The sequence below is a fragment of the Ambystoma mexicanum genome, chromosome 2p (genome assembly GCF_040938575.1).
Source record: "Ambystoma mexicanum isolate Mex_15411 chromosome 2p, UKY_AmexF1_1, whole genome shotgun sequence".
NCBI lineage: Eukaryota > Metazoa > Chordata > Amphibia > Caudata > Ambystomatidae > Ambystoma > Ambystoma mexicanum.
In genome coordinates this window covers 811,382,440-811,408,752 of record NC_090923.1, presented here as the reverse complement: position 1 = coordinate 811,408,752, position 26,313 = coordinate 811,382,440, and the positions used below count along the sequence as shown (strand labels likewise).

The window sequence follows — 26,313 nt, the reverse complement described above, 5'->3', positions numbered from 1 at the left end:
CATTTCAGGGAATGGCAGCTTGAGGGCTGAGCTCCTGGGGCCTGTACTTATCTCTCTATTTTTTTTATATGGCTGAGAAAACACCAGAGAAACTACAGCCTTCCAAGAGGCAGAAGGGGGAAGGTGACAAAGTGGATGGTGAGAGCAGAGAAGACAAAGTTTTGGGCATGCTGACCATAATGACTGCTGACATTGCTGAAATCAAAGCCAAGCTATTTGCTTCAGAAGAGAGATATGGTGAACTAACTTCCAAGGTTAGCTCTGTAGAGACTCATTTAACTGTGATGGATGAGGATTCAAGAAAGACGGCTGAAAAGATAAGAGAGTTACAAATGCTAACAGAAAAACTGAATTTGAAATCTTCTGAGCAAGAAAATTTCTCACGTAGAAATAATGTGCGCATAGCAGGATTTCCAGAAAAAATTGAACAAGGGTGCCCGGCAGAGGTTTTGGAAAATGCTGTGTTCAAGACGCTTAAATTGGATCCAAAAACCCACTGGAAATTGAGAGGGCCCACAGGTCCTTGGGACCCAAACCCACCATTGGACAGACACCAAGACACTTTATTGTAAAAATTTTGAGATTTCCAGTGCGAGAGTTAATTTTGAGAAGAGCTCGTGAGTTGAAGGATTTAAACTGGGGAGGTAACAAAATTATGATCTTTGGAGACCTTAGTAAGGATGTTGTGGAGAAAAGGAGAGCATTTAATGTAGCCAAGGATAAAGCTAAAAGTAAGCATCTGAAATACTATATGATGTATCCAGCAGTGTTGAGAGAGGTTTTAAATGGACAAACTCATTCTTTCACTGACTTTCGTAGTGCAGAAGCTTTTCTCACTGATCTGGAAGTTGAACCCATGGAGGACTCAAGCACACAGAGGAATGGATTGCATGGAAAAAAGAAAAGATGAGACCTTTGGAGTGTGGTTGCTACTATTGACATTTGTTTTGTTTATTTGCTTATTAACTATATTTCATATTTCATAGTTTTCGTTTGCTTTTATTAAGCCTTTGTCAAATACCGTTGAAACTTGTTTTTGTTTGGATTCATTACTCGATGCACGCGACTTTTCAACTGAAATGTTGAAGGAAAGGACCTAATCAGCGTGATACAACGTGTTGTACGTGATGTACGTGATGAGGAAGGTGTAGAGACTTGCCGTGATTTAACGTGTTGTTCTTCCTACGCTCGATGACTATGGCATGGCATGAGCGCAGCAACTGGGATATGGTTCTTGGCTGGAGTGGACTGCACCGCTCTATATTCATGCTCCCTGTCTCATTCCTCACTGCCGATGCGTCTTCCTCTGGATTTGGTGACAATGAGGTGAGGAGTGGATGTGGGGCCCATGTGGCGCACTTGTATTAAGACTGCTCCGGTCAATTGTGCCGACTATGTTTGTGGACGTACGCCCTTACCCAACATCCTGTGGTACTAAGGTATGGTCATTACATGCAAACCAACATAATTCTAAAACGAGTGTCCAGTGCGGCGCCCCATTACTGGTACTCGGATTGTTTAATTCCTTGTTGCATGCGCCTCGTCAGCTGGAACTGCAGTAGACTTTCCTTGGAGCTGAACACATACCGCGGAGCGCTCAGCACAGGTCGATACAATGGACCATGGCCGTGTGATTGCATCCCTCCTCGCTTTTGATACCTAAGTCACTTCTACTATCGCTGTACAATGTTAAAAAAGAGGAATGGATTCTGCAACTGCTCCTTCATGCATGCTGTGCCACTACTGCCAATTACATGCCTGCTTGGTTGCTCCTCCGCTTCACCTGTGTATTTTATTTATTTATTTTTGCCGTAATTGGGCCTTATTTGATCAGTGGCTTGAATCTGTGCTCTTCTTTGGTGCACAGATGCTGACTCTTTGGTGCGGTGACGGCGTTGGGTGGATCGATGTATTGGCCATACTTCCAGGCATTATACCTGGTGCATTATGGTTGCTTGGGGGTGTAACCGGCCTCTATGCCACATAGCCTGCTAGTTCTACAGTTATTGGACGTTACCAATGGACATGGAATTGAGCTATAGTGACTACATACTGCAGTGACTTTCGAATGAACTTGCACTCCATATTGACTTTAACATATTTAATGCCAAGCTGTACATGCAATTTGAAGTTGATGCTTTTGAAATTGAGGTGGTCTATAGTACTGGGTGCCTCGCAACCAGTGCTTTTCTTACATATATGTTGTACACTAACATGTTGCGAGGGTAATGGTTGTGCTACTTATTGATGGGTCTCAACTGATGCGACTTATTTCTATGGTACAATATATATATATGCACTGATCTGTCTGACGGTCGGACAATGTATGAATGGGGGTGTAGGTTTGAGTGGGAGGTTACTATTTTAAGATGGGGGATCCAACCCAGGCGAAAGGGGGTGGTGAAGATTCATTGATACAATTTTGGGCTGTGGGCTCTAGATGTATGTCAGGTGGTTGATGCGTCTTGGTGGTTCTGTGTGCAAGTACTTGATATGTTTGGGTGCTTTCTATTTAGTTGTTGCGTGGGCACAATCTGTTGTCTCAAGTAAGAATCTGGCTATGGGCTTCTGTGATTGGGATCGATGTGAGGGATGTTTAAGAGTTTTGGATTTGGATTGAATTGTTTTGGCATATACTTGAGAATATACATTTGTTATGTTGTTAGCTTAGACATTATCTAACTTAGTGTGGAGGGGAAATTAATTTACTTACTCTAGTAAAGAGTAATACTATTATTTTGACCTTTTGATGCTGCATATTGAACGTAATACTTGTGCCTCTATGTGGATGCACTATATTAGGTGGGTGTTGAGGGATTGCTTGGAGGGCTTGTTGTGTTAGTCAGAATAGAGGTTTTGTTTGAAGAGAAGGGATTTAGTAATGATGCTGATTTTGCGGGCTGGGATCCTGGAGGAGATGGGTTGGAATGCGCTATATGCGGAAGGGATGTGCACTCATGTGAAGTCTGGAGGTTGCATCCAGATACTAAAGTGGTTTTGTTCTTCGATGGTTTGTGTTTATGTGTTTGTTTTGTTTTGTCGTTGTGGTTTGTTTGTTGTTGGGGATCCTCAATTGAGTGTCATGGTGGATTGGGTTGTTGGGTTCTTAGGTATATTTATCATTATTGGGTTCAGTGCTGTCTTGTTCAATCTATGGCGGAGCACTATGCAATGCTGTTTTGGATTGTTTATTCTTTTGAGTAGGTTATTATAGGGAGATGGGTACACTGTCAGCGTTGACTTGCAATGTTAAGGGTTTGAATTGCCCACGTAAAACGTAGGAAAGTTATGGCGAGACTGTGGAGAGCAAGAGCGGATGTTGTGTTCTTGCAGGAGACACATCTGGTGGATGAGGATAAACATCTTTTACTTAATTCAAGATTTCGTAGACAGTTTTCTAATTGTTATTTGTCTAAATCGAGAGGGGTCAGCATCCTATTTAGGAAAGGTTTGCAATTCAGTGTTGATAAAGTGGTGATGGATGGAGAGGGTCGGATGATTTTTGTCGATATCCAATGTTGTGGTAAGAAACTCACGTTGGGGTGTATATATGGACCGTGTTCACCGAGCAAGTGTTTCTTTGAGGACATTTCACGTTTACTCGGTGAAATGCATGGAGAAACGATTATTTTATGGGGAGACTTTAATTGCGTTCGAGATTATAAAATTGACCGGACTAGTCAATGTAGGTACACTAATTTCGGTATTTGTAAGGAGTTTGATTTCTTTTTGCAGAGGTTCGATTTAGTGGATATCTGGAGGGAAGCTCCTCCTTCTTTGAGGGAATATGCATTTTATTCTCCAGTGCACAATACGTTTTCTAGGATAGATTATATTTTGGTGTCTGATACATTGTTGGATAAAATTATTGCTGTGAATATTAGGGAAAGGGAGATCTCGGACCATGCTCTTATGTACTTGCAGGTGATTATGGATCGAGAGGTTCCCACATTTATTAGGTGGCATCTTAAAGTAGGGGTTTTGGATGATAGGGAGGTTTGTGAAAGCATCCAGACGTTAATGGAGAGGTATTTTGAAGAGAATGAAGGGTCGACAGACTTCCGGGTTGTGTGGGATGGTTTTAGGGCTGTATTAAGAGGGGAATTTATAAGTAAAACTGCACACTTGAAAAATAAACATTTGAGTGAATTGAAGTGTATGGAAGATAGGCTGTCGGATTTGCAACAAGTGTATGCGCAGTCAGGTATGTTCTGAATAAAATGGAGATATTACAAGCTCGGAAGTTATTGGCTAGTAGAATTGCCCTATTGACTGAGATGGGTATTTTTTATACAAAGCAGAAATTTTGGGAATGTGGGGATGAGAGTGGGAGACTGCTTGCTAGTAAGTTGAAGGGTATAACGGAGAAACCATTTGTTCAAAGTCTTGTTAATGAGCATGGCGATGTGGTGGTGAAGAATGTCGATATTTGTAAGTGTTTTAAGAGATTTTATGAGAAATTGTATTCAGAGGATGTGTTCCCGTCTCAGGTGGAATTGGAGGATTTCTTTATGACTTTGGATCTTCCTAAGTTAACGTTGGAGGAAAACAGGGAGTTAGAAATGGATATTGAGGTGGATGAGATTTTTCGGGCTATTGAGCAACTAGGAGTAGGTAAATCTCCGGGAATGGATGGTATTCCTGTGGAGTTTTACAGGAAATTTGGAATTTATTTGGCTCCTACTTTATGTCGGTTGTTTAATATGTTTATACATGAAGGTGATCTATGTCAGTCGATGTGTCAGGCAATGATTACCTTGATACCGAAAGAGGGGAAGGATCTAAAAAATAGTAGCATTTATCGACCCATTTCATTACTGAATGTGGATGTGAAGTTATTTGCTAAGGTTATGGCTAAAAGGTTGGAAAGCTGTATAGGGAAATTGATTCATACATCCCAAGTGGGTTTTTTTGCGGAACAGATTTGGGTATGATAATATTAGAACTTTCTTTGATTGATATAATGAGTTTAAGACAGAAGGATCTGACGGACAAGGCATTGATTTTTATGGATGTGGAGAAGGCGTTTGATAGAGTGAGTTGGAAGTTTTTGCAGTTTACATTGAGGCGGATGGGATTGGGGAGTGGATTTCTAGGGATAATCAGTTTTCTTCAGCGTGGTGCCAAGGCAAGGATCTGGGTGAACAGTGTTTTGTCTGAGGCTTTTGGGTTGACTAGAGGGACAAGGCAAGGGTGCCCGTTGTCACCCTACTTGTTCAATCTTGCTTTGGAGCCATTTTTGGCATATATACGTGGGGAACGAGGTATTAGGGGCCTAAAATTTGGTCATATGGAAGTTTAAAGTCCTTTCGTATGCAGATGACATGGTGGTGGTTCTTACAAATCCTGAACGGGGTGGTGTAATTCTGAAAAGTATCTTTGATAGGGTGGGTAAATTGTCTGGACATAAAATTAATTGGGACAAAACTGAGGTGTTTCCAATTGCTAGAACTTGTGTGCGTGATTATTTTCTGGATTGGCGTTGTAAATGGACTACATCTCATGTGAGGTATGTAGGTGTTTACCTGACTAAGGATGTCAAAAAAATGGTGCAATTCAATGTAGAAAAATTTGTGGCTACCTTGAATAAGGATATTAGAAAGTGGGAACGATTACCGATGGGGATTTGGGCTAAGGTGAACGCTATTAAGATGACTCTTTTACCAAAGGTACTTTATGTTGTGCAATCTTTGCCTTTGAAATTTTCTAAAAAGATGCTGGCTAGTATTGATCAGGTTTTTCAAAACTTTCTGTGGGGGGGGGGGGGGTAAGAAAAAGCCTAAGATTCCAAAGTATATTTTGATGCGTAGTACTAAATGCAGAGGTTTTGGATACCCAGATTTGGAACGTTACTATAAAGGGTTTATTTTAAAAAAGGCAGCATACTATTTTTCGATGGGGGTTGATCAGAGCCCTTTTGGGTGCTAATTGAAAGATGTAAATTGAATGGTTTTCCATTACATGCTGTTGCCTCAATGGGACAACTGCCTGGGAGGGGTAGTAGACTACCGGCTATTACTGTGACTAAAGAAGTTTTGGTGTGGTGGTTGAGTATTTTTCAAGGGAACTTGTACATGCACTATGGAGCCTCTATTTGGCTTAATCCGAGCTTGCAAATCGCCAGTAAGCCCTTATGTTGGAGAAGTTGGGTCTCGAAAGGGATTTTATGTGTCAGGGATGTGGTGCGTGATGGCTGTATATTGTCATTCGAAGAGTTGCAGAGGACGTTTTGTTTGGCAGGGAGGGAACTGAGTAGGTTTATGAAGTTGAAAGCACTATTGGGTGTGAGATTGGCAATGTTGACAGGTCCATTGGAAGAGGTATCAGCGGGTGGTCAAATTCTTATGTCATCGCCACGGATGGTATGCACTTATACTAGTTTGATGCCGGTATGTTCTAAGGATGTTGATGCTGGAAGAAAAGCATTGGAGTGGTGGAAACAGGAGTTGGGTTGTGATATTACGGAAAAGGAGTGGGAATCTATGTGGGGTGTAGGGTTTAGAAGTAAGTTGGATCTCAGGTTGAGATTGATTCATTTGAACGTGTTGGGGCATCTGTATTGGACTAGAGGCGATCTTGTCTATATGTTTTCCCAGGATGCCTATGCAGGTGTTGCTTTTATCGGCTAAGGGACGTTGTGCGGTTGCTCGTCGATATGGACAATGGGTTCATAAAGCACTTTTGGTTGCGGTGAAACAAGTACTGATGGTGTGGAAGACGAGGAAGAAGCCTAGAGTAGAGAATTGGATTAATGGATTAATGATTTGTTAGTATTATCAAACTTTGAACGGGTGATGTTTGTGAGGCAAGGAAAGGAAGATAAGTATCAAGCTCTTTGGAAGCCGTTTACGGATTTATATGGTGATTGTGTATCTGAGGATTAGTTGCTCCTATTGGATCTGACTGCCTGATAATGTATATGTACATTACTTGAGGATTCCCCCAGTCTTGTTTTTGTTCTGGTCCGTGTAGTCTGTGAGATGTCTTTATGTTTTTGTATTGTTCTGTGTTGTCATTTTCAATATGTAAGGTCGTGATTAGATGTTTTGTTTTGAGAAAGGTTGGAAATTTGTTTTGATTTGTCTGAGATGTTTCAATATTTCTACATACTTCGGATTGCTTTTATTTCCTTACCTATGTAATGCTGAGTGTTATGTTTTATACACTGTTGAACTTTTGGTGATGTATATTTTACCTATTTGAAAACCTTGAAAACAATTTAAAAAAATAAAACAATTCAGGGCTTTAAGACATTTAACCCACTTTGTGAACAAGCATGTCACAGCCAACATGTACTTGATCCTCTAGAGGAGTGAATCACTGTCCCGATGAAATTTACTTGCAAATCTGACCAAGGCAGTGTCATTCCCCTTTTTTGTAGGAGAGCTCTGTGTGTGAGTGAAATGGGTTGAAATTGAGCACACAAAAGACACCGCTTTAGGTAAGTGTCAAGGTCCTGGCCCATGCGTGGCCAGTAGGCAACCTCCAGCAAGATTTATAATGTCGTGTGAAACCCCCTATGACCGGCGTGGTACAACATCAGGCTTCGGAATGAGGTAGGTGCCACCCACTGGTCACATCCAGATAAGGCTCTCCTTACCAACAAACTGTTTTGGATCCAGAACATCTTGGAAAACATCATCAAAACCCAGAGATCCTCTTTACCTGTATCATCCGACTCTGTTAGAGGAAAGCTCATGGGGCCTTCAATGTGTCAATAAAATTTCCCAACGATCTGTCCTCTTTCTGTGCAGTGATCCAATCTGCATCTGGGGTATCTTTCCTCCACTGGGCAGACGAGAGTTCGATGTTAACACGAATTTGTGACCTGGTGACAGCAGCCATTTGGATTTCCCCCAGCGGGGATTCAGTTTCTATGAAATCCCCCTGCAGCGCTCTGGTTTTAGCCAGCTAGTCAGCCAGGTCATTCCCAGTCTTATCTGACCCCTCTATTTTGGAATAACCTCTCATTTTCTTCCAATAGACAGTCATCTCATTAGAGGTCACCAGATCATCAATTGACTGGATCGGTTTGGCATGCTTTAGGGGTCTATTGTTGGCACAAAGCATGCCTGGATTCTTCCAGTTAATCAGGTTCTCCACAAACCTATTCCTGACATAATCAGAGTCAGTGATTTTGACCAGTTCATTGAGTTGGTGGTACACTGTAGAGAGGATTACTTGATGAACGGCCATCAACTCTGCAATCTGACTACTTCTGGGTCCTATTTTGTAACCAGCAGAGGGATCCGGGATATCATTCACCCAGGCATTCTCAATGCCAGCCACCAGTTATTTCCCCTGGTGTTATCAACATGGTAGAAGCACCCAATCTGATAAACTGTGGGTATTGCTTGACATGTGTCTTCTTCATAGACCTTGTGTGGGGAAGTTAAGTGCCCCTCCATGTTGTCGTTGGTTATTAGACTGTCGTCCTTGAGACAGTTTTCTTGAACACAATCATGCAATTCCACCAACCCTTGCGCTAGGGGACTCTTCTTGTTTTGGCAATATCTGACCTCCACAGGAAAGCCTTGCATGGGCAGAATCCAGAAAGTAATTCTGGAATTACTAACGTTCCCCACCCGAATTCTGTCACTTTGTAAATATTGCAAGGGTTGGTGAGGGGTCTCAACAATGATGTGCTCCCCTGGGATAAACGAGTGGTAATTCTTTAACACCCATACCGTTGCCAGGAGTGCTTTCTCGCAGTCATTGAATTTTTCCTCTACAAAAGAAAAAGACTTTCTCGCATACGAGATGACTTTGTTGACCTTGTCATGCTTTTGATACAACACTGCTGTTAGGCAATTATCTGAGAACCCTGTCTTTAAGAAGAACTCCTTGTTCTTTATGGGATAAGACAAACAAGGAGCCTGGGAACGGCTTCCTTTCCGTTGTTTAACTGCCTCTGCTTCTTCCGGAACCCACTCGCACTTGACTCCGGCCTTTATTGTATGGACCAAGATTTGAGTGACCTCTGTGTAGTCTTCAATGAACTTACGACTATAATTAGTGAGTCCAAGAAGGCTTCTTAATTCTCACAGAGTAGTAAGGTCCTTTAATTTCAGTAAAGCTTCCACCTTCCTCGCCTGGTAATTAAGACCCTCAGGAGTGTTCTCGTGCCCTAAGAAGTTCACTCGGGTCTTACACCACTGTGCCTTCTGAAAGGACAGTTTCACTCTGGCTTTCTGCAACTGGTACAGAACATAGCAGATTCCTGCTATATGTTCCTCGACAGTTCAGCTCTTTGGCAGAACATCATCTACATAGGCCAGGTTTCCCCTTTTGCCCAATTTGGGTATGGCCTTATGTAGGAAGATTTTGAACTCAATGCTAGAGTTTATGTATCCAAAGGGGGTACGGGTCCACGTGTACTGCTGCCCACCCGAAGGTAAACGCACGCTTGTACTGGTCTTCCCTAATCATGGATACTGTCCAGTAACCATTGGTCAGGTCAATGGCGGTGTACACCTTTAACCCTTGGATCTGGGCCAGCCCTTGATTGATATAGGGAAGGGAACATCTTGACATGCGGACCCATTTGTTCAACTCCCTCAGGTGTGCACATAGTCTACATTGGCCATTTGGTTTGAGTATCCCCCGTACTGGGTTGTTGAAGGTACTGTGGATCAGACAAACTATTTAATGGAATTCTAAGTTCTTAATAATGTCTGTGAGTGACTCCAAGGACGCGAGAGGTAAGCAGCATTGTTTCACAAATACTGGAGCCATCTTTGGGTCTGTGGATATGGTGGTTGAATGAATGGATGTGCGTTCACAGTCGTATGAGTCCACTGAAAAGATATCTTGGAATTCCAGGAAGACTAGTTTCTGATTTTGTATTTGCTCCTCATTCTCACTGGCATCCGCAAGATTGATCCTTTCCTCGACCATCTGCTTGAAACCTATAAAGACCTTGGGCTTGACAATTTCAACAGTATCCTCCAGTTGGGTGGAGAGATCTCTTTTGATGGTGTTGACCTGGACAGTAGGTTCCAGGGATTCAAGGTAGTGTTCCTTGACTCTGAACCCTAGCTCCTCCCTCCTAATGTCATAGGTCACCTCTTCCACCCTGCAGGGGCAGGATGAGTAGACCATCCATAAAATTCCCCCCATGCCTAGTAAAAATATTTTTGGGAGGAATACCATCGATGATGTCGAAACTATTGTTTGGGATTGGTCCCATGATTTTATTATCTAAATCAATAGAATAATGTTGGGCATCAACCGCCATTCCAATAAAGGTATCTGAGCCCAAAGTGATGATTCAAGGGTCAGTGTTATCCACCAATATTTGAATGGTGTTGTGTTCTAAGTCTAGTAGAGGTGTTGGATTTAAATACAAACCGTGTTACTCGATATGGGAATTTAAATGTATATAGGCGTCCCGATGTTTGAGGTTCTGTCCTCGCTTAATTTTGAGGGGAACCGTGAATTGTCGCACCTATCCTGGGATGGTAACCTCTTATCACACTTTACCTTATGGGCAACGTGTTCCCCTTGGAAGCAAGACAACACGGAGCAACACAGGTTCGAGCCCCGGTCCGCGCTTAGAAACCTCCGGGTATTACACTCGTTATAAATAACCAATCATGACTTCAACTGCATAAGGCAGCAACTGAGGAGACCGGAATACCGGAATGCTTTTTCTTTGTTATCAAAACCCATGGGGTTACCCACCCCCCAGTCAGGACCAGGCTTTATTATTAATTAGGTCCAAATTAATTGTGAATCAGTTGAGAATATCACTTCCCAGATAAAAGGCAGAAGAGACATTTCTCATGACCCAACAATTATGCTTTATACTTTTGTTGTCAATGGAAATGTTTAGCATACACCTGCTAGGCAGGAGATATTTGGAATTCAGGGTTTCCACATCTACTTCACATTTGTTAATTAATTTAAATGTGCGAATGGTCTGGTCTTTTGGGAGTTTCCTCAATAATTATTTGGTGATGAAGCTCCTTCCATTATTCAGGCATACTCTAGCGAGCACCGGCTCCTCCCCCTCATTTAACTGAATGGGGAAAAACAGCTGTTCGCCCTTTTTCTGAATGTCTGTCAAACTTTGAGCAGATTCTTCCTTGTCAGGTTTCACGGGACTCAAGGTTTCTTTGGATTTTGGACTGGTGTAAGGGACACCCTTTCAGTGTGGATTGCCAATTAAAACTGGGAGGAAGGTTGATTTTCAAGAATGGAGAAGGGTTCCCATCACCAGTTTGTTCTCCTACAGAAATGACAGTGATGTCTGGGACTTGGTTATTCTTGAAATGGAATTTCGGCTTTCTCTGAAAGTTGATCAATTAAAGGACACGTAACATTCCTGCTTACATTGGCACTCATTTTTAATGTTATAGGCTGATTAGTTTGGGTCCAGAGGATCTTGTTCACACAGTCAATCAGAGGTGATAACCTCCCCAGGATATCGTACCCCAGTAAACAAGGTGTGCCCTCTGCAGTCACGACTATCACCGGATGTTTTACTCTTTGCCGTACAATTTTTATTTCTAGATCCGAAGTCCCTTCGATGGAAATATCATTCCTGTCGAAATTTTGGAGTTGTCCTGGAAGTGGTGTGAGGGCAATTTGGTGCCCTCCCCTGTCCTGAGTGTAATTGGTCAAAGGCCTTTTTGGACAGGAGGGTGGCTTGGGATCAAGTGTCCACCAGGGCTGATAATTCACACTGACCCTGCACTCTGACCGGTGCATAGATTCAGCCTTCTTTCTCCTCCAGGGTTCAAAGAAATTGTGAATTATTTGGCAACCCAGTGGTCATTCTTTTATTATTTAACTCTGACACTGTGTGATCTTGGGTGATTTTCTGTGTCGGAGATCGGGAATCTGTGAAGAAAAAGAAAATTTTGCAACTAACAATGGGCAGATTTGGCCAATTCCCTTTCTCCCCCGATTTTTTGCTGTCCCTCTTTACCTGGAGGTAGTTCTCAGAACCTGTTTGTGGAAAGGACACCCCCTCAGTTTCAATTCTGTCTGGCTTGTTTTTTTGGGGTTGAAGAGTTTCTTGATCTGGGTCGGTTTCCATACTTTCCCAGTCCCACTCCGGGACCCATTATCTTTGGGAGGGATCCCCCTATTTTTAAAAGAGACAGTCTGCTTACATGAGTCGTCCAGGAAGTGTTCTCTTTCAAAGGGGATGAACTTGATCTCCTCCACAAAGTGGGTTTTTCTCTGGCCTTTCCCACTTACCCTTTGCTCTTTCGGTTCTAACTTTCTTTAGAGGTTGAAGAGACACTTTCAGGCTGACAGGTGTTCAGGGTTTCTGTTTGGGTGAGAAGGAAGCTACCACTAGGGCTTGGCATCTCTCCTCCACCCGGGCCCCTTCCACAGGAACCTGTGGTTTGTTGGACATTTCCTCCTGTCATTTCCACACTGGGGCATCAGACCTGGGTTTTGGGGAATGCTGGGAAGTAGGGTTAGGTGGAAGGTTGGACTGAGCCCTCAGCATGTGCCCCAGATCATCGGTTAGTTGCTGGAGCTGTCGCTCCAGCTGCAACACCTTTTCTGGGTTGTAGGGAGGTCTCGAGTAGTACCTCTGTTGCTCCCAAAAAGGGCAACTGCCCCTTCTCCTGGAGTAGCTAGGGTACTGGAAATTTCCCCCATTATTTTGCACCCTGAATCTCCCTTCTCCCTGGTTCGGGGATCTATTGGCCTGGAACTGGGAAGAGAGAGGAGGATTATTTTTGAAGTTCTATTTCGGGGGATATCTGGGGAAAAAATTCAGATTGGGAGGTGGAGTGATACTTCTCTTCTGTGAGAGGTTTGGAGGGCAGTTTCCTGGGGCAGTTCTTACCAGATTGGTCCACACTTGGGCTGGGGGAGTGCATACATACCCCATAATTGGTTTAATATCCTTGTATCTAGAGCTAACATAGGTGGCAGGTTCTGAGGGATCATTGTTCTGGACCCCATTCGATTGGGCCGGGTCTGAGGGTCCCTTCTGCCTTCCATTTTGCTTGTTGGCAGGAGGGTTACTTTTAGGCCCACCATCTCGAGATCCAATGGAGGGGTTGTTTTACTTCTGCCACCTTTGCAGCAGCAGCGGTGTTACATGTTTTTTTTTCTTTACTCCCAGTAGGCTTCTGGACCTCATAGATCCTGGAAGCCTGTCCAGTCACCCCAATACAGGCTCCTGTTCTTGTGAAGGTCAGGCACTACCTGAGTCATGATATATTTGTGGAGCACGTGCAAATATGTATGAACCTCCTACTATTTGTGTTCACCCGCCATGAAGTCTGAGCAATTGCCTGCTTCAACTCCTACACACACTCCATAGGCGCCTGATCCTCCCCACATTGAAAATTACATGCAGCCTTACAAGCCTTCTGTGGGTTTCTGTTTGAGGAGAAATGTTTTAAAATGGCCGCTTTATAGGTGCACTATTTATAATGATTCTGGTCATCCAGTCCTGCAAAGAAACTGGAGTACTCAGGTGAGAATGTCCATTTAGCAAATGCTATACAATTCACATCCTTTCTGATCTGGAATGAGGCCATCATCTGCTCATAAAGTTCCAGGTGCTCCCATACTGAATACTTGCCATTCTTGTGGCATGGGGTCAGGAAGTTCTTTATGTCCTTGATTTGTCTTATTGGGTCTTTCACAAAATCCTTGCTCTGTTTCCCTGTCTTTTTCCTCTTCTGCAGCGGAGTCCATTCACCTTCTGACTCAGAACTGCTACTTTCCATAGGACTCCATGGGAATGGGGAAGTGGAAACACCGGCACCAGGCTGTCGGTGTTTCCATGTCTGCTTGCAAGCGGGTGGTGTTAAACCCGCCAGGTCAGACCTGGCGGGAGTGACACCTCCCACCTGCAGGACTCTTAATCAGCCGGTCCGGAAACAATGGTGGTGGCGGATTTACCACCAGCGTTATTTCCGGACCGGCTGACTCGTAATGAGGCCCAAAGTCTCTCATTTGTTTGGAACCTCTTTGGTAGGTTGAAGGTTACATTTAATTATTAAAATACTGTTTCTAAAAACCTGAGATGGATGTTTAAATAAGTAAAGTGAAATCACATTAAGATGTTTAATTCCCAAAACAAAATTGTTAAAAAGATATTTCATTATTACTGCTCTATTCACAATCCAGTCTGCTTCAAAAACGTTCTTTTTAGTTATGCCTGCAAGGAGACTTAACTCCTCCTCCCAAGAATGAATAGCTAATAACAAAGTATCATAGTTCGTTGTTGCCCAGCTCTTCCTGGAGATTAACAAATAAAGTATCTGTAGCAGGAGAAAGAACCCTTTCATATAACTGAAGTAACCTCCAGTCAATATGTGCCTGGAGTGCAATCAGACCCAATTCATGATGGATTGCTGCTACAGGTACAGCTTCCAATTTACACCACGCCAGAGTGTGGTCCATCACCTCGGCCCCTTATAGCTATCTTGCCCATTAAGTGACTAAGCCCACTCACACAGAGTCCCTCCCATTAGTTGGACAGGGAAGGGGAATTAGGGATCATGGTGGTTTCCTCTTACACGCAAAGCCTACTATACAGACTCCTTCATGGATGAAGCTCACTGAAGCACCATTGTGCTCTCCACTGGAATCCCTTCAATACCCCTTCATGCTACTGGGGCCCTTTCTGATGTGTCTTTTCACTTTTGGCTCATACGTGGTTTGAGGTCAAAATGTTAGAATGCATAGAGATGTGGGTTGTAATGGCAGGAATAGAATGTGTTATTTCATGTAATAGACGTGTAAACTACACTCATTATGCTCAGCTTTAGCTCATGGGGTGCTTTAGAACCACCATTCGTTTTTGCTGATCGGTGGCTTTTACTACCATCAGTGTTGGCTCATATGTGGCTTCACAGATTTGCCTCCAAGGGGGTGCTTTAGACTGGCCACTGGTTTTGGCATACAGGTTGTGGGTTTGCATCACAGTTATCTTTGGCAACTGCATTAGCTTTGGCTTACAGCCCAGCTACTAGTTTTTGCTTTTGTCGCCGCCATCATTTTTGGATCAGATGTGGTGCTTCAGCGGTACCACTGGTTTTGGCTCCTCGGTGGCACTTTAAAGCCACAAATACGAACCGAAAGATATTCTTATATGGATGTGGTTTGCAGTGGGCAGTGCATACTGAACGCCACTGAACCTAGGGAGAAACCTGGGTCTTCAGGGGTCGGGGACACTGCAATCCTCTCTCATGGTGTCGCTGGCTGCCTCCCGGGATCTCTTCCGGGATCTCGGATGAGGGATGCTCTACTGCAACAGCTTAGATTGACACTGCGCAGATAAAAAAGCTGTGCTTAAAAGCTAATACCTGGAAGTACACATGTTGTGCAATGTGTGAAATGCCAACATCAGAAGGTGGATGGAATGCGTGTTAGGACAAATGAAAGTCACAATTTAACGTTGTGAAATGAACACATAATTGCCTGCATAATCAGTGCTTCTTTATGCACAGGACATCTAAAGGATGAATTGTTGTTAGCAATTGAATAGTGAAAATAAAAAACGATAACCCACATATTGGGACTTGAAGGCACATACTAATAATGTGAAAATAAAACTACAAGTCCTAGCATGCAAAATGTTGTTGGCTGTAAACAGTACTTGATAAAGGTGCCCCTAATGATAATGGTCTTGTTGGCAAATAAGGTACATTCACACGTAGAAAACCCCCTGGACTTTAGAGGGAAACTAAAAATGTTACTTTTGCAGCGGGGAAGCAAGTGGGTATGACTGAGGTCGTTAAGCTGAGCTATGGAAAACTTGTGTACTCCTTCTCTTATACAGAACAGAGCAGGTGCTGTTGCGGCTCTTGTTGCTCACAAATAAAACAGTTCCAACATATATATATACTTTAAATGGCCCTTTGGGGCAAGAAATAAACCACATGTCAATAATGGCCGTCTCAACTGTCAGCAGGCGACAAACTCACATGGGTTGTCCAACTCTGGGCCACGAGGGCTGGAATCCTGATGGGTTTTCAGGATATCCATCGATATTCATGAGGGCAAATGTGCATACATTTAGAATCATTGTATGCAAATTGATCTCATGAATATTAATGAGGGGTATCCTGAAAACCCGGCATGGATCTTATTGGAGTTGTTCATGCAGTCTTGTTTCTTTCTTTGCATTCTGATACTTGTCGTTTTGACTTTCCTGTTCCAAATGGAGGACTAGGAGTGCCAGAAAGTCAATGGGCTACCCCCTTGCCGCATTCCGGGTCCGTGTTCCCGGAATAGGGACTTACCGGGTCATTCCGACCTTGGAGGACCCGGTAAGTCCCCATTCTGGGAACCATTCCCCATTCCCATTTGAGGACCCATAGGGCTCAATGGGAATGGGGATGGAGCTAATAACGGGCCCGATATTAGCTCTGAAGTCCCTTAACGGGTCCCTTCCATAACGCCTGGTAAAACCAGGCATTGAGGAAGGGACCCGCTAAGGGACCTCGGAATAGGGTGGTAAGGGATTACCGGCACAAGTGCCCTTACCGGTGCCGGTAATCCCTTACCGCCTACCGCGTAATGAGGCCCAATGATAAAACATGAATGGATGAGTTCCTGAGTGACAGCTGACACTGGTCTCCTTGCAGGGTCTGGGCACAGATGGCAGGATTTGCTACTCACCGTCCTGGTTGGGTCTATGTGGAGGGAGGCCAGGCAAGCCTTCTGAGAATGGGACCCGGACCATTTTATCCTTAGATCGAAAGCATGTTTCCGGTCTATCAAGGATTCGAAAAGATGCGCAGCTTGCCTAGATTGCAATAAATAAAAAAATAACAAAAAAACACACATTAATGGAAAGACATCGTTCTTACAGAAATAGCTTACTTCATTGCACTCAGCGGTCCTGGCTCACATACAAAATCAGAGCACACTCGCAGACCTCCACAATCGGGCAGTGTCATGATTGACACACACGCACTATTTACTGCCCTACTTTCTCCACTGACCTGGACTACGGGCCCAAAGGGTGTTCAACCCACAGCGCATTGAGGCCATACCAATGGTGAAAGGCGCTATGCAAATGCCCAATAACATTACACCATCAGCTAGTACAGATGTGTAATCCAACAGCACTTTGCTTCGAAGGACTTTACTTATAATGGGAACATTGAAAGTACAAGTCCCAGAATGCAAAGCACTGTTGGCCAGTGGATGGCAGGGTCTCTGGGCGCACAGGGCTGTACATTGAAACCAGTCAATACCGTTTCACTACTTTGTAGGCTGGGGTGGGGTGCATCCTTATCTGAAAGGAGTACTGGGAAACTGGAGGAGTAGCGGCTGCCCCCCCAGCAGGGTCGGACTGAGGCCTAAAATTGTCTTGGGCACCAATGAAAAAGTGGCCCACAGTTGAAAATGGCAATTCATTATTTTTTTGACAGCCTGTTTGAGTAGTACCCAAGCGGGTGTTTTTTGGATAAAATTGTGCATTTTAAAGAATATTCATTCAGTCACAGTGTTCAAAACTACTAGCTGCATATTGAAGTAACTTATCAAACATTGGCCAAAGAACGGGCCCACTTTGACCCTAAACACTGTCCCACACTAGCATTTTGCGTTTTTGGTTCGGGCATTGCCCTATTTCCATATAAACCAGTCCGAGCCTGCCCCCCAACTTTGCCACTGATGTTAACTAAAAAGCCAGGATTGGTGGAAGGGGCTTGCCATTAACCCCATAGACCAAATGCCTATTTGGTCTCCTGCAACTAAGCCTCCAGTGTGGTCTCCTGCTGATTTAGGGTGACTTCATTTTCTCATGGGGATTGGAGAGCATATGCTACCCTATGATGGTGCTTTATTGATGGGATGCAAGGTACACATTGTGACCCCGGTAGTGCAGCGCGTTCATCCAACACCTATCTGAACCAGATGCCAACATCTTCATGGATCCGTGACATCTGGCAGCATGGGACAACTTACCGCATTTTACCAAAGTGTTTTTTTGGGGAAAACCCCTTACACTTCCCACCTCCATAAACCCTATTATAATGACCCAAGTCCCATTACCCCCAGAAAACCTACCACCGTAAGATGTTCTACTGAACCAGTATTGTCTGTTAGCTGCGGCTAGATGGGAGAAGCCATCTGAACACCCCATGTTTACAGTATTGGAACGGGGACTGGAGAGGCCGGACTTTAAGTGGGCCGGGGCCTAGCCTGGCAGCAACCAGAAATGATATGATATGATATGATATGGTATTTGTAACGCGCCTATACACAAGTGTTTCAAGGCGCGACGAGGCAGGGAGGGAGGGAAACAAGGGGAAGACAGACAAACGATCCTACTAGGCTAGGTGTCATTCAGATCGCGCAAGTGCGGAGGTAAGGGGAAAGGAGGAAGTGCAGGGGGAGGAGGTGGGGGGGAAAGTGCAGTACAAGGTAAGTAGCGTAAAAAATAATAAATAATAAATAGTAAATAAAAAGGGCCAGCTGGTGGCAAGTGCGAGGTAAGTGCAGAGCAAGTGCTGGGAAGGGGGCTGTAGGGATACAGTGACAGTCCCACAGTGCAGGGGGAGCCAGGGAGGCAGTGCAAGTGGAGAGTGGCTGGGCCCTGGACCGAGGTTGCTGAGAGTGGCCCAGATGCAGGCTTAGTGCTGAATTCAGTGGGGAGTTAAGCAGGTTTAGCAGGGGAGAGGGAGAGAGAAGGCAGAAGCGAAGAGGAAGGTTTTGAGGTGCTTCCGGAACCGGAGATGGTTCTCCTCAAGTTTCAGGGAGGCAGGAAGGCTGTTCCAGAGGGAGGCCCCTGCTGCGAAGAGAGATCTACCCCCAGCTCGTTGCTTCGAGAAGCGGCTGACCATGAGGGAGTTGGAGACGGATGAGCGAAGGGCTCGTGAAGGAAGATATTTAGGAAGAGAGAGTTGAAGGTATTTAGGTCCCAGGCCCCAGAAGGCCTTGTGGACAATGCAGAGGGTTTTGAACTTAATCCTCGCAGCCACTGGGAGCCAGTGAAGAGATTTCAGTCCTGGAGAGATACGGTCCCTGGGCTTGAGGCCAAGGACAAGTCTCGCAGTTCTGTTCTGGATAAGTTGCAGAGGGCGGAGAGTGGAGGCAGGCAGATTAAGATAGAGGCTGTTACAGTAGTCCAGCCTTGAGAGAACCAGGGCTCGGGAGACAGTGAGCTTCTGGGGGAAGGAGAGGAAGGGAAGAATACCTCTGAGGAGGTGCAGCTGGTAGTGTGACTTCTTAGAGACGTCAGATATATGAGGAGAGAAGGAGAGTGTGGAGTCGAAGATGACCCCGAGGTTTTTAGCCTTGCAGGTAGGGGCAGGAAGGGGGCCAAGGGAGGCCGGCCAGAGAGCTGCAGGGAAGGAGGGAGTGGGTGTGCCGATGAGTAGAATCTCAGTCTTACTGGCGTTGAGGCAGAGGTCATTGGCGGCACACCATTCCTGGATAGCAGACAGACAGTCGGAGATGAGGGAAGGAGAGGAGGAGGCCGAGGGTAGCCTGAAAATGAGCTGGGTATCGTCTGCATAGCACTGGAAGTAGGGGCAGAGAGCGGCGATGCGGTGGGCAAGGAGTGCCAGATACTGGTTGAAAAGCCAGGGAGAGAGGTTGGAACCCTGGGGGACACCACAGGTGGAGAAAAAGATGTCAGAGAGGAAGGAGCCCATTTGGACCTGGGAGGGTCGACCGGAAAGGAAAGAAGTCAGCCATGCCAGAGCCTGACCAGTGATACCCAGGTTATCACGGAGACAGTTGAGCAGGATGGCATGGTTGACAGTGTCAAAGGCAGAGGAGAGATCGAGCAGAATGAGAACACAGGGAGTGTTGGAATCGAGGTTCAGGAGCAGGTCCTCACGGATGTTCAGGAGAGCAGTTTCCGTGCTTCTGGCCGCTCTGAAGCCGGATTGATGGTCATGAAGATTACCAACAGATTCAGCATGGAGGTTAAGCTGGGAGATGGCCAGTTTCTCCAGGAGCTTACCCAAGAAGGGAGTAATGGAGATTGGGCGATAATTGGCCGGGCAGGAGGGGTCGGAAGAGGGTTTCTTGAGGAGGGGGTGCACAAGGGAGTGCTTGAGGGGGGATGGGAAGACTCCAGAGGCGAATGAGTGGTTGCAAAAGTCAGCCAGGGCAGGAGCCAGGGAGTCGATGTGGTACTTGATGGTTTTGGAGGAACAGGGGTGAACCTGTTTAGACGAGGCTTTCATAGATCGGACTTGTCTGGAAACCTCATCAGCAGAAAAAGGTGGAAAAGCAGAGAAGGAGGGCGGAGGGGCGGCTGCAAGAGAGCAAGAGGAAGAGCCGGGAAGAGAGGGAGGGGGCAGAGAGGAGGAGAGCGAGGACAGGATGTCCTGAGTTTTTGAGATGAAGTGCGAGGCCAGTGCAGTGCAGAGGGCCTGGGAGGGGACAGGAGAGGTAGAGACTGCAGCAGGGTTGGCCAGCTCCTTGCAGATTTTAAAGAGTTTGGCCGAGTTGTTAGATGCCTCAGAGATGCGGGCTTGGATAAGGGCTCTCTTCTTGGTGAGAACGGAGAGCCGGTATTGCCTTTGGAGCAGGCGACAGGCCAGTTTGTCAGAGGATGAACATGAAACACGCCATTTCCTCTCAGCCACCCTGCACTTGCGTTTTAGGGTGACGAGATCCGAGTCATACCAGGAGTTACATTTGGCTTTGGGCTTCAGGCGGATTCTCATGACGGGGGCAAGGATATCGAGAGTATCAGATATAGAGGAATAGAGCATGGAGAGGGCTGTGTCAGGGTGGGAGTCAGCCGAGGGGGGAGGAGGGGGCGAGAAGGTAGCAGCGAAAGCCTCAACTGACACGCGCTTCATGGGTCGGATGATCGAGAAGGTGGGTGGCAGTGAAGAGGGTGGCTTTGCCTGTGGGGTAGGGAGGGAGAGGTGGGAGGATAGGAGAAAGTGATCGCTCCAGGAGAGAGGAGTGGAGAGAGGGAGGGAGAGGGGAAGGTCAGAAGAGATCAGAGCATCAAGAGTGTGCCCTGCAGAGTGAGTAGGCCCGGGCTTTGCTGGTTCTCCCGACTGTCCCCTATTGAAGGGGTCAAGGGGCAGGCTTAGGCGCCAGCAGCAATTGCTCTGCCGTCCAGCACTCGGGGGTGCTTCAGGCAGGCGCCCGTCCTGCTGTTGCATGGCTGCTTGGACACACACACTCTCGTTTGTATTTTTATGTCCTGCTCGCAAGTTACATTTAGGACACAAAAACGCTAACAGGAGTGGGTGCCACAGCAGTCCTCCAGCAGCAAGGCTGGCGTGAGCCTCAAAGACCCCTTGAGTGCTGAGCGGGAAAGCAGTTGCTGTCGGCACCCAACACCTGTAACCCCATTGAGTCATCAACGCTGCTGCGGACTTGTAAATACAAAGGAGGATGGATCAGCTATTCACAGCCAGTGCTCCTGATGGCGCCCGGGGTGTGCCCTTTGTGTTTCGAGGGCAAAGGAAGTCAGCTTGCTGTCAGCAAAGCATTTAAAACAGGCGATCAGTTCTTGATGCCTGCAGACACAGCATTCAATGGTAGTTTGAAAAGGAGAGGTGCAGGCTGAGTGCTCTGTGACATTAGAAATAAGCGACCCAATGCATGTTCTTAAACTGAGAGTCTATGTTTACTCTAAGTGGGGCAAAAGGTACAATTACACCTTTCATGTTTGTATTTCGAATTATATATTGTCAGTTGGTTAGGGCCTGATTCATGGAATTATCTGCACTGAAAATAGGGTACTTGTGCGCGCAACTGCGTGCAAATCCACCTTCGTTGATTCATGGAATCGAATGCGCTGTAGTTTTCCTGGACTTGTGTGGAGTTTGTGCTGGGTCGGCATGTCTGTGCTAGACGTTGAGGGCCTTTCACAAGACTCCAAGCAGAGAGTGGGTGTGGCTTGCGAGGACTGGGAAGGGGGCAGAACATCAAAAATGGGGCCGAACTTGCGAAAAAGTGGGTGTTCGAGGGACGGCCTGCAGGCAGTCCCTTGAACGGTATGAGACATATTCATGGATTCGATCCCACAACGTCTCCGCTGGGAAATGGCCACGCAATTCCTTCATACAATCCGCCACCCGAAGGCAGGTGTAAGTACACTTGCGCGTTGGATTTGTAGCGCGCAGGTGGGGTTGCATGTCGGATTTTGGGGTGCGTGTACTCAATTGGGGTCCTGATGTACCTTAGGTGTGCGCGTAAGCAGTCTTGCAGGGGGCAGGAACGTTTTACGGGGGTTTGCACGCAGATTTCCTGTATTTTTGCAGAGTTACAATTTTTTTAGATGCATGTTGTCGGGGTGGCAGATACAGTTACAGGGGACCCCGCGGAGGGTCCCAGATTCAAAAGGCTTGCTTACATAGGACTCCACGCACTGTTTCAAGGGTGCGTGTATTCGCGCCCAGGGGAGTGCACAAAGGTAGCTGTTTGGGCTGTTGATGCTTTGTGCGAAGGAATGTCAGGGGCATTGCGGTCACGACTTGAGAATATGTGAGCTCTAAATTCAATGAATACGCGGGGCGTGCATTTTTCTTTCAGCACCTAAGCTCGCGCAGTGTCATTCTCGGTGTGTGGCCCTGATTTCTGCGCACATTTCCATGAATCAGATCCTTCACGTGATGTGGGCTTTTGTTTGGGACAAGCGGTGCTAGCCAAAGCCACCTACTGCTCTTTTTAAGCCATTCCCCCTTTAGGCCACACACACCTGCTACAGCCCCCGATCAATTTCGCACCACGTAAAGTATTGGGGAGAGGTGATTAAAGTCACAAGCTTATTTGGGGGAATTTGGTATTGATGTTTAAAGTGGCCTCCAGCCTTATCCAGTCCGGGTTGCTGTAGGCATCCTAGTCTGCCCTTCTGGTGCCACTTGGCTCCTCACCACCTGTGCTGTTGCCCCCTGTGCATGTGGACAGATGTACAGCATTCCAGGGCTCACCTCTGAAATAGCTTCCCTTCCTTCTTTACGGAGTGTAGTAAAGGAAGGTCCATGACTCAGGTGAGTAGAAGCGGGTTCCTTTATTAAAATCTTGGGCACATAGATTACACATAAAGGGGAAGGAGAAGACCCACCAGTCCCCACCACCTGTAACTGTAACTCCTGGAACGTCTTGGCAGGAAGCTTCCAATGCATGCATTCCAAAACACACTCTGACATCACAGCTACAGGCTAACACACACACACAGGGACGGGAAGGGCTACAAGACACTAGACACTTTTAATTGAAAACCATGATTTCCAGAGTCGAAAATAATTAACCCATGAATCTATGTCAGTAAAAGGTGGTGAAGGATTTTCTTGGACGGGTTCTTGGACACTGAAAATATTTTCTATTTTTCTGTCCAGGCTACAGTACCATACACGCACCATTTCTTGGAAGGGTTTTAAAGAATTTGGGAAAATCATGTGCTGCCTTGGATCAAGCAGGATTTAAAAACACTTTGCTGAACAAGGCCTCCAAGGTAGCCAGGGTTACCAGGTAACCAAGAGTGATTCTTAATAGCTGGCAAAGAAGATTAGATAGTTGAGCACTGTGCGCAGCCCCCAGGACACAGGGTTGGATCCCCGCCGGGCGACTCATCCTTTCGAGGCTGATATATTAAGCACCCTGTAATGTTGGCGGGTTAAACGCCCTACTTTTGTTTACAGCACCTAGAAGTGCAGAAACCTGTCTTGAAACGCTGTATAAAAACATGGTATTACTATTGGTGTCTTTGCCAGGAGACAAGGTCCCGAGGCCCTCTATACTCATGAGCTTTAGTTGAAAAACAACCACAAGGTTAATGTCAAGCTATTCTCAAGTACTAGGAAAACTGCTTAGCAGAGGACTTGTCATCTCATAAAACATGAAACGCTTCCACGTTCTCGTGGAAACCACTGATGGCAGAGGGCCCCCACTCCAGACTGCCCAGGAGCCTCGATGGGCAACTGATTTATGTGCAGCCATCATTTGCACTTCAGATATGATATGATATTTTATTTATATCGCGCTCATATGTATATCGCACTTTTATTTATATCAGAGCGCGACCAAGCAAAAGGAGGGGAACAAGGGAGAACAAAAACAACGATCATACTAGGCCCATTGACATCAAGTACGTGCAAGTGCAGGAAAAAGGGGGAAGTGCAAAGAAGGGGGAGAAGTGGAAAGTGCGGAACAGAGGAGAGAACAGAAAAACTAATAAGTGAAATTAATAAATAAATACAAGCAATGAAAATTGGTAGTGCAGCCAGCAAGTGGCAAGTGCATGATTAGTCAGATAGGGTATATCTGATAAGTGCAGAAGAAAAGTGGGGGACTGTATGGGTACAGATACAGTTCCCAGTGCAAGGGGTGGCCTGGAGGCAGTGCAGGAGAGAGGCAGGGTGAGCAGGTACCTGGGCCTGAAAGGACAGAGCGTGGCCAGGTGCACAGTCAAGAGAGACAACAGATCAGCAGGGAAGAAGAGGGGCGAAGACAGAGCGAAGAGGAAGGTCTTGAGGTGCTTCCGGAACCAGAAATTATTCTCAGGTTTCAAGGTGGTCGGGAGGCTGTTCTAAAGGGAGGCCCCAGCCGAAGACAAAGATCTGCCCCAGCCCGTTTCTTTGAGAAACGACTGACCCTAAGGGAGTTAGAAGTAGAGGAGAAAAGGGACCGAGAGGGGAGGTATTTACAGAGGGATAGTTGAAGGTATTTTGGACCCGGGCCCCAGAAAGCCTTGTGGACAATGCAGAGGGTTTTTAATTTAATTCTTGGATCCACTCAGAGCCAATGAAGGGATTTCAGAACTGGCGAGATACGATCCTAGGGCTTGAGGCCAAGGACAAGTCTTGCAGTCCGGTTCTGGATTAGTTGTAAAGGGCAAAGAGTGGAGGCAGGTATATTAAGAAAGAGAGTGTTACAGTAGTCCAACCTAGAGAGAACCAGAGCGTGGGAGACAGGGAGCTTTTGAGGGAAGGAGAGGAAAGGAAGAGTACATCTAAGGAGGTGCAGTAAGAAGTTTGACTTTTTAGAGACGTCAGAGATGTGTGCGGAGAAGGATAGCGTGGAGTCAAAGATGACCCTGAGATTCTTTGCCTCGCAGGTAGCGGTGGGGGGGGGGGGGCAAGGGAGGCCGGCCAGAGAGTGAGAGGAAAGGATGGTGAAGGTGTACCAATGAGGAGGATCTCAGTTTTGTTGGTATTTAGACAAAGATCGTTGGCAGCACACCAATTTTGAATAGCGATTAGGCATTCAGAGATGAGGGAAGGAGAGGAGGTGAACGAGGGAAGCCTGAAAATGAGTTGGGTGTCATCAGCATAGCACTGGAAGTTTGAGCAGCAAATGGAAATGCAGTAGGTGAGAATTGCCAGGTATTGGTTGAAAAGCCAGGGCGAGAGGTTAGACCCCAGGGGAACACCACAGGTAGAAAGAGAGATAGAGGATAGAAAGGACCCAAGTTGTACCTGGGAGGGTCGATCAGAAAGGAAAGAGATCAGCCAGGCCAGAGCCTGATCGGTGATACCCAGGTTGTCACTGAGATGATTGCGCAGGATGGTATTGTTGACCGTGCCAAAAGCAGAGGAGAGATCAAGTAGGTTGAGGACAGAGGAAATGTTAGAGTCAAGGTTGGAGAGAAGGTCTTCACGGATGTTTAGGAGAGCAGTTTCCGTGCTTCTGGAGGCTCTGAAACCAGATTGGTGGTCATGGAGAGATGATCTCAACACCTCTGGCCAATCGTTTCTAGACTCAGTGTGTCCTCCTTTGCAAGACATGGGCTTCCCGGTCCCTCCTTCTAAGACATTACTTCTATCCTTACAAAGGCACAATAAATAAATAAATATCTCAAATGACTCCCTTGTCAGGAAATGTCCTCTCCCTCCATTCCCCAGCTTGAGATCCTACAGGGGGAAAGGTTACTTTTATCCTGCAGGATGCGTTCTGAAGCTTCCATTTTACATTCCTTCTGTGCCATTTTGTGGGATTACGGTGCAGAACCCCTTCCTCTCCAGACATTGTAACTGTATCGATGGACAGTCTTAATTCCAGACATCAGCAAAGACGCTACTTTCTGGGCTGAAGTCACTTCTATGCTCCAGTCCATCATCTTCCACCAGGGCACGTATAGCCTTTTGTGGTGCCCCAGTCTGAGTCTCGATTCATACCCACTATGGGCAAGTTCTGTGTGCTTATACAGCAGGAATTCCACCATGGTCATTTTGACCACATATATTTTCCGATAGCTTTTGCTGCAAAATGCTGAGGGGGTCCCTTGCCCCCATGCTCGCCCCATGCCATATTGCCTCAGCCAAACACCTCAGCTGCTTTTTGTGACAACAAATAGGTAACAAAATAGTTGTACAAGAATCTGTGAAATCTCTCCGGTAAAAAGGAGTTTCCAGTAACAACGGTCATTCCAATGACAACTGGACTATATACAGG

The 26,313-nt window shown here is 46.0% G+C and overlaps 1 protein-coding gene across 2 annotated transcripts in view; it reads right to left on the bottom strand.

Annotated features, from left to right (window-relative positions):
* LOC138566815 (aftiphilin-like) overlaps positions 1–26,313 on the bottom strand; it is a 329,210-nt gene that overhangs the window by 123,314 nt on the left and 179,583 nt on the right. For both annotated transcript variants that reach the window (XM_069644488.1, XM_069644487.1), the window contains exon 4: positions 16,609–16,735. In XM_069644488.1, coding sequence (XP_069500589.1) covers positions 16,609–16,735 — 127 coding nt within the window. The remainder of the gene's footprint in view (positions 1–16,608; positions 16,736–26,313) is intronic.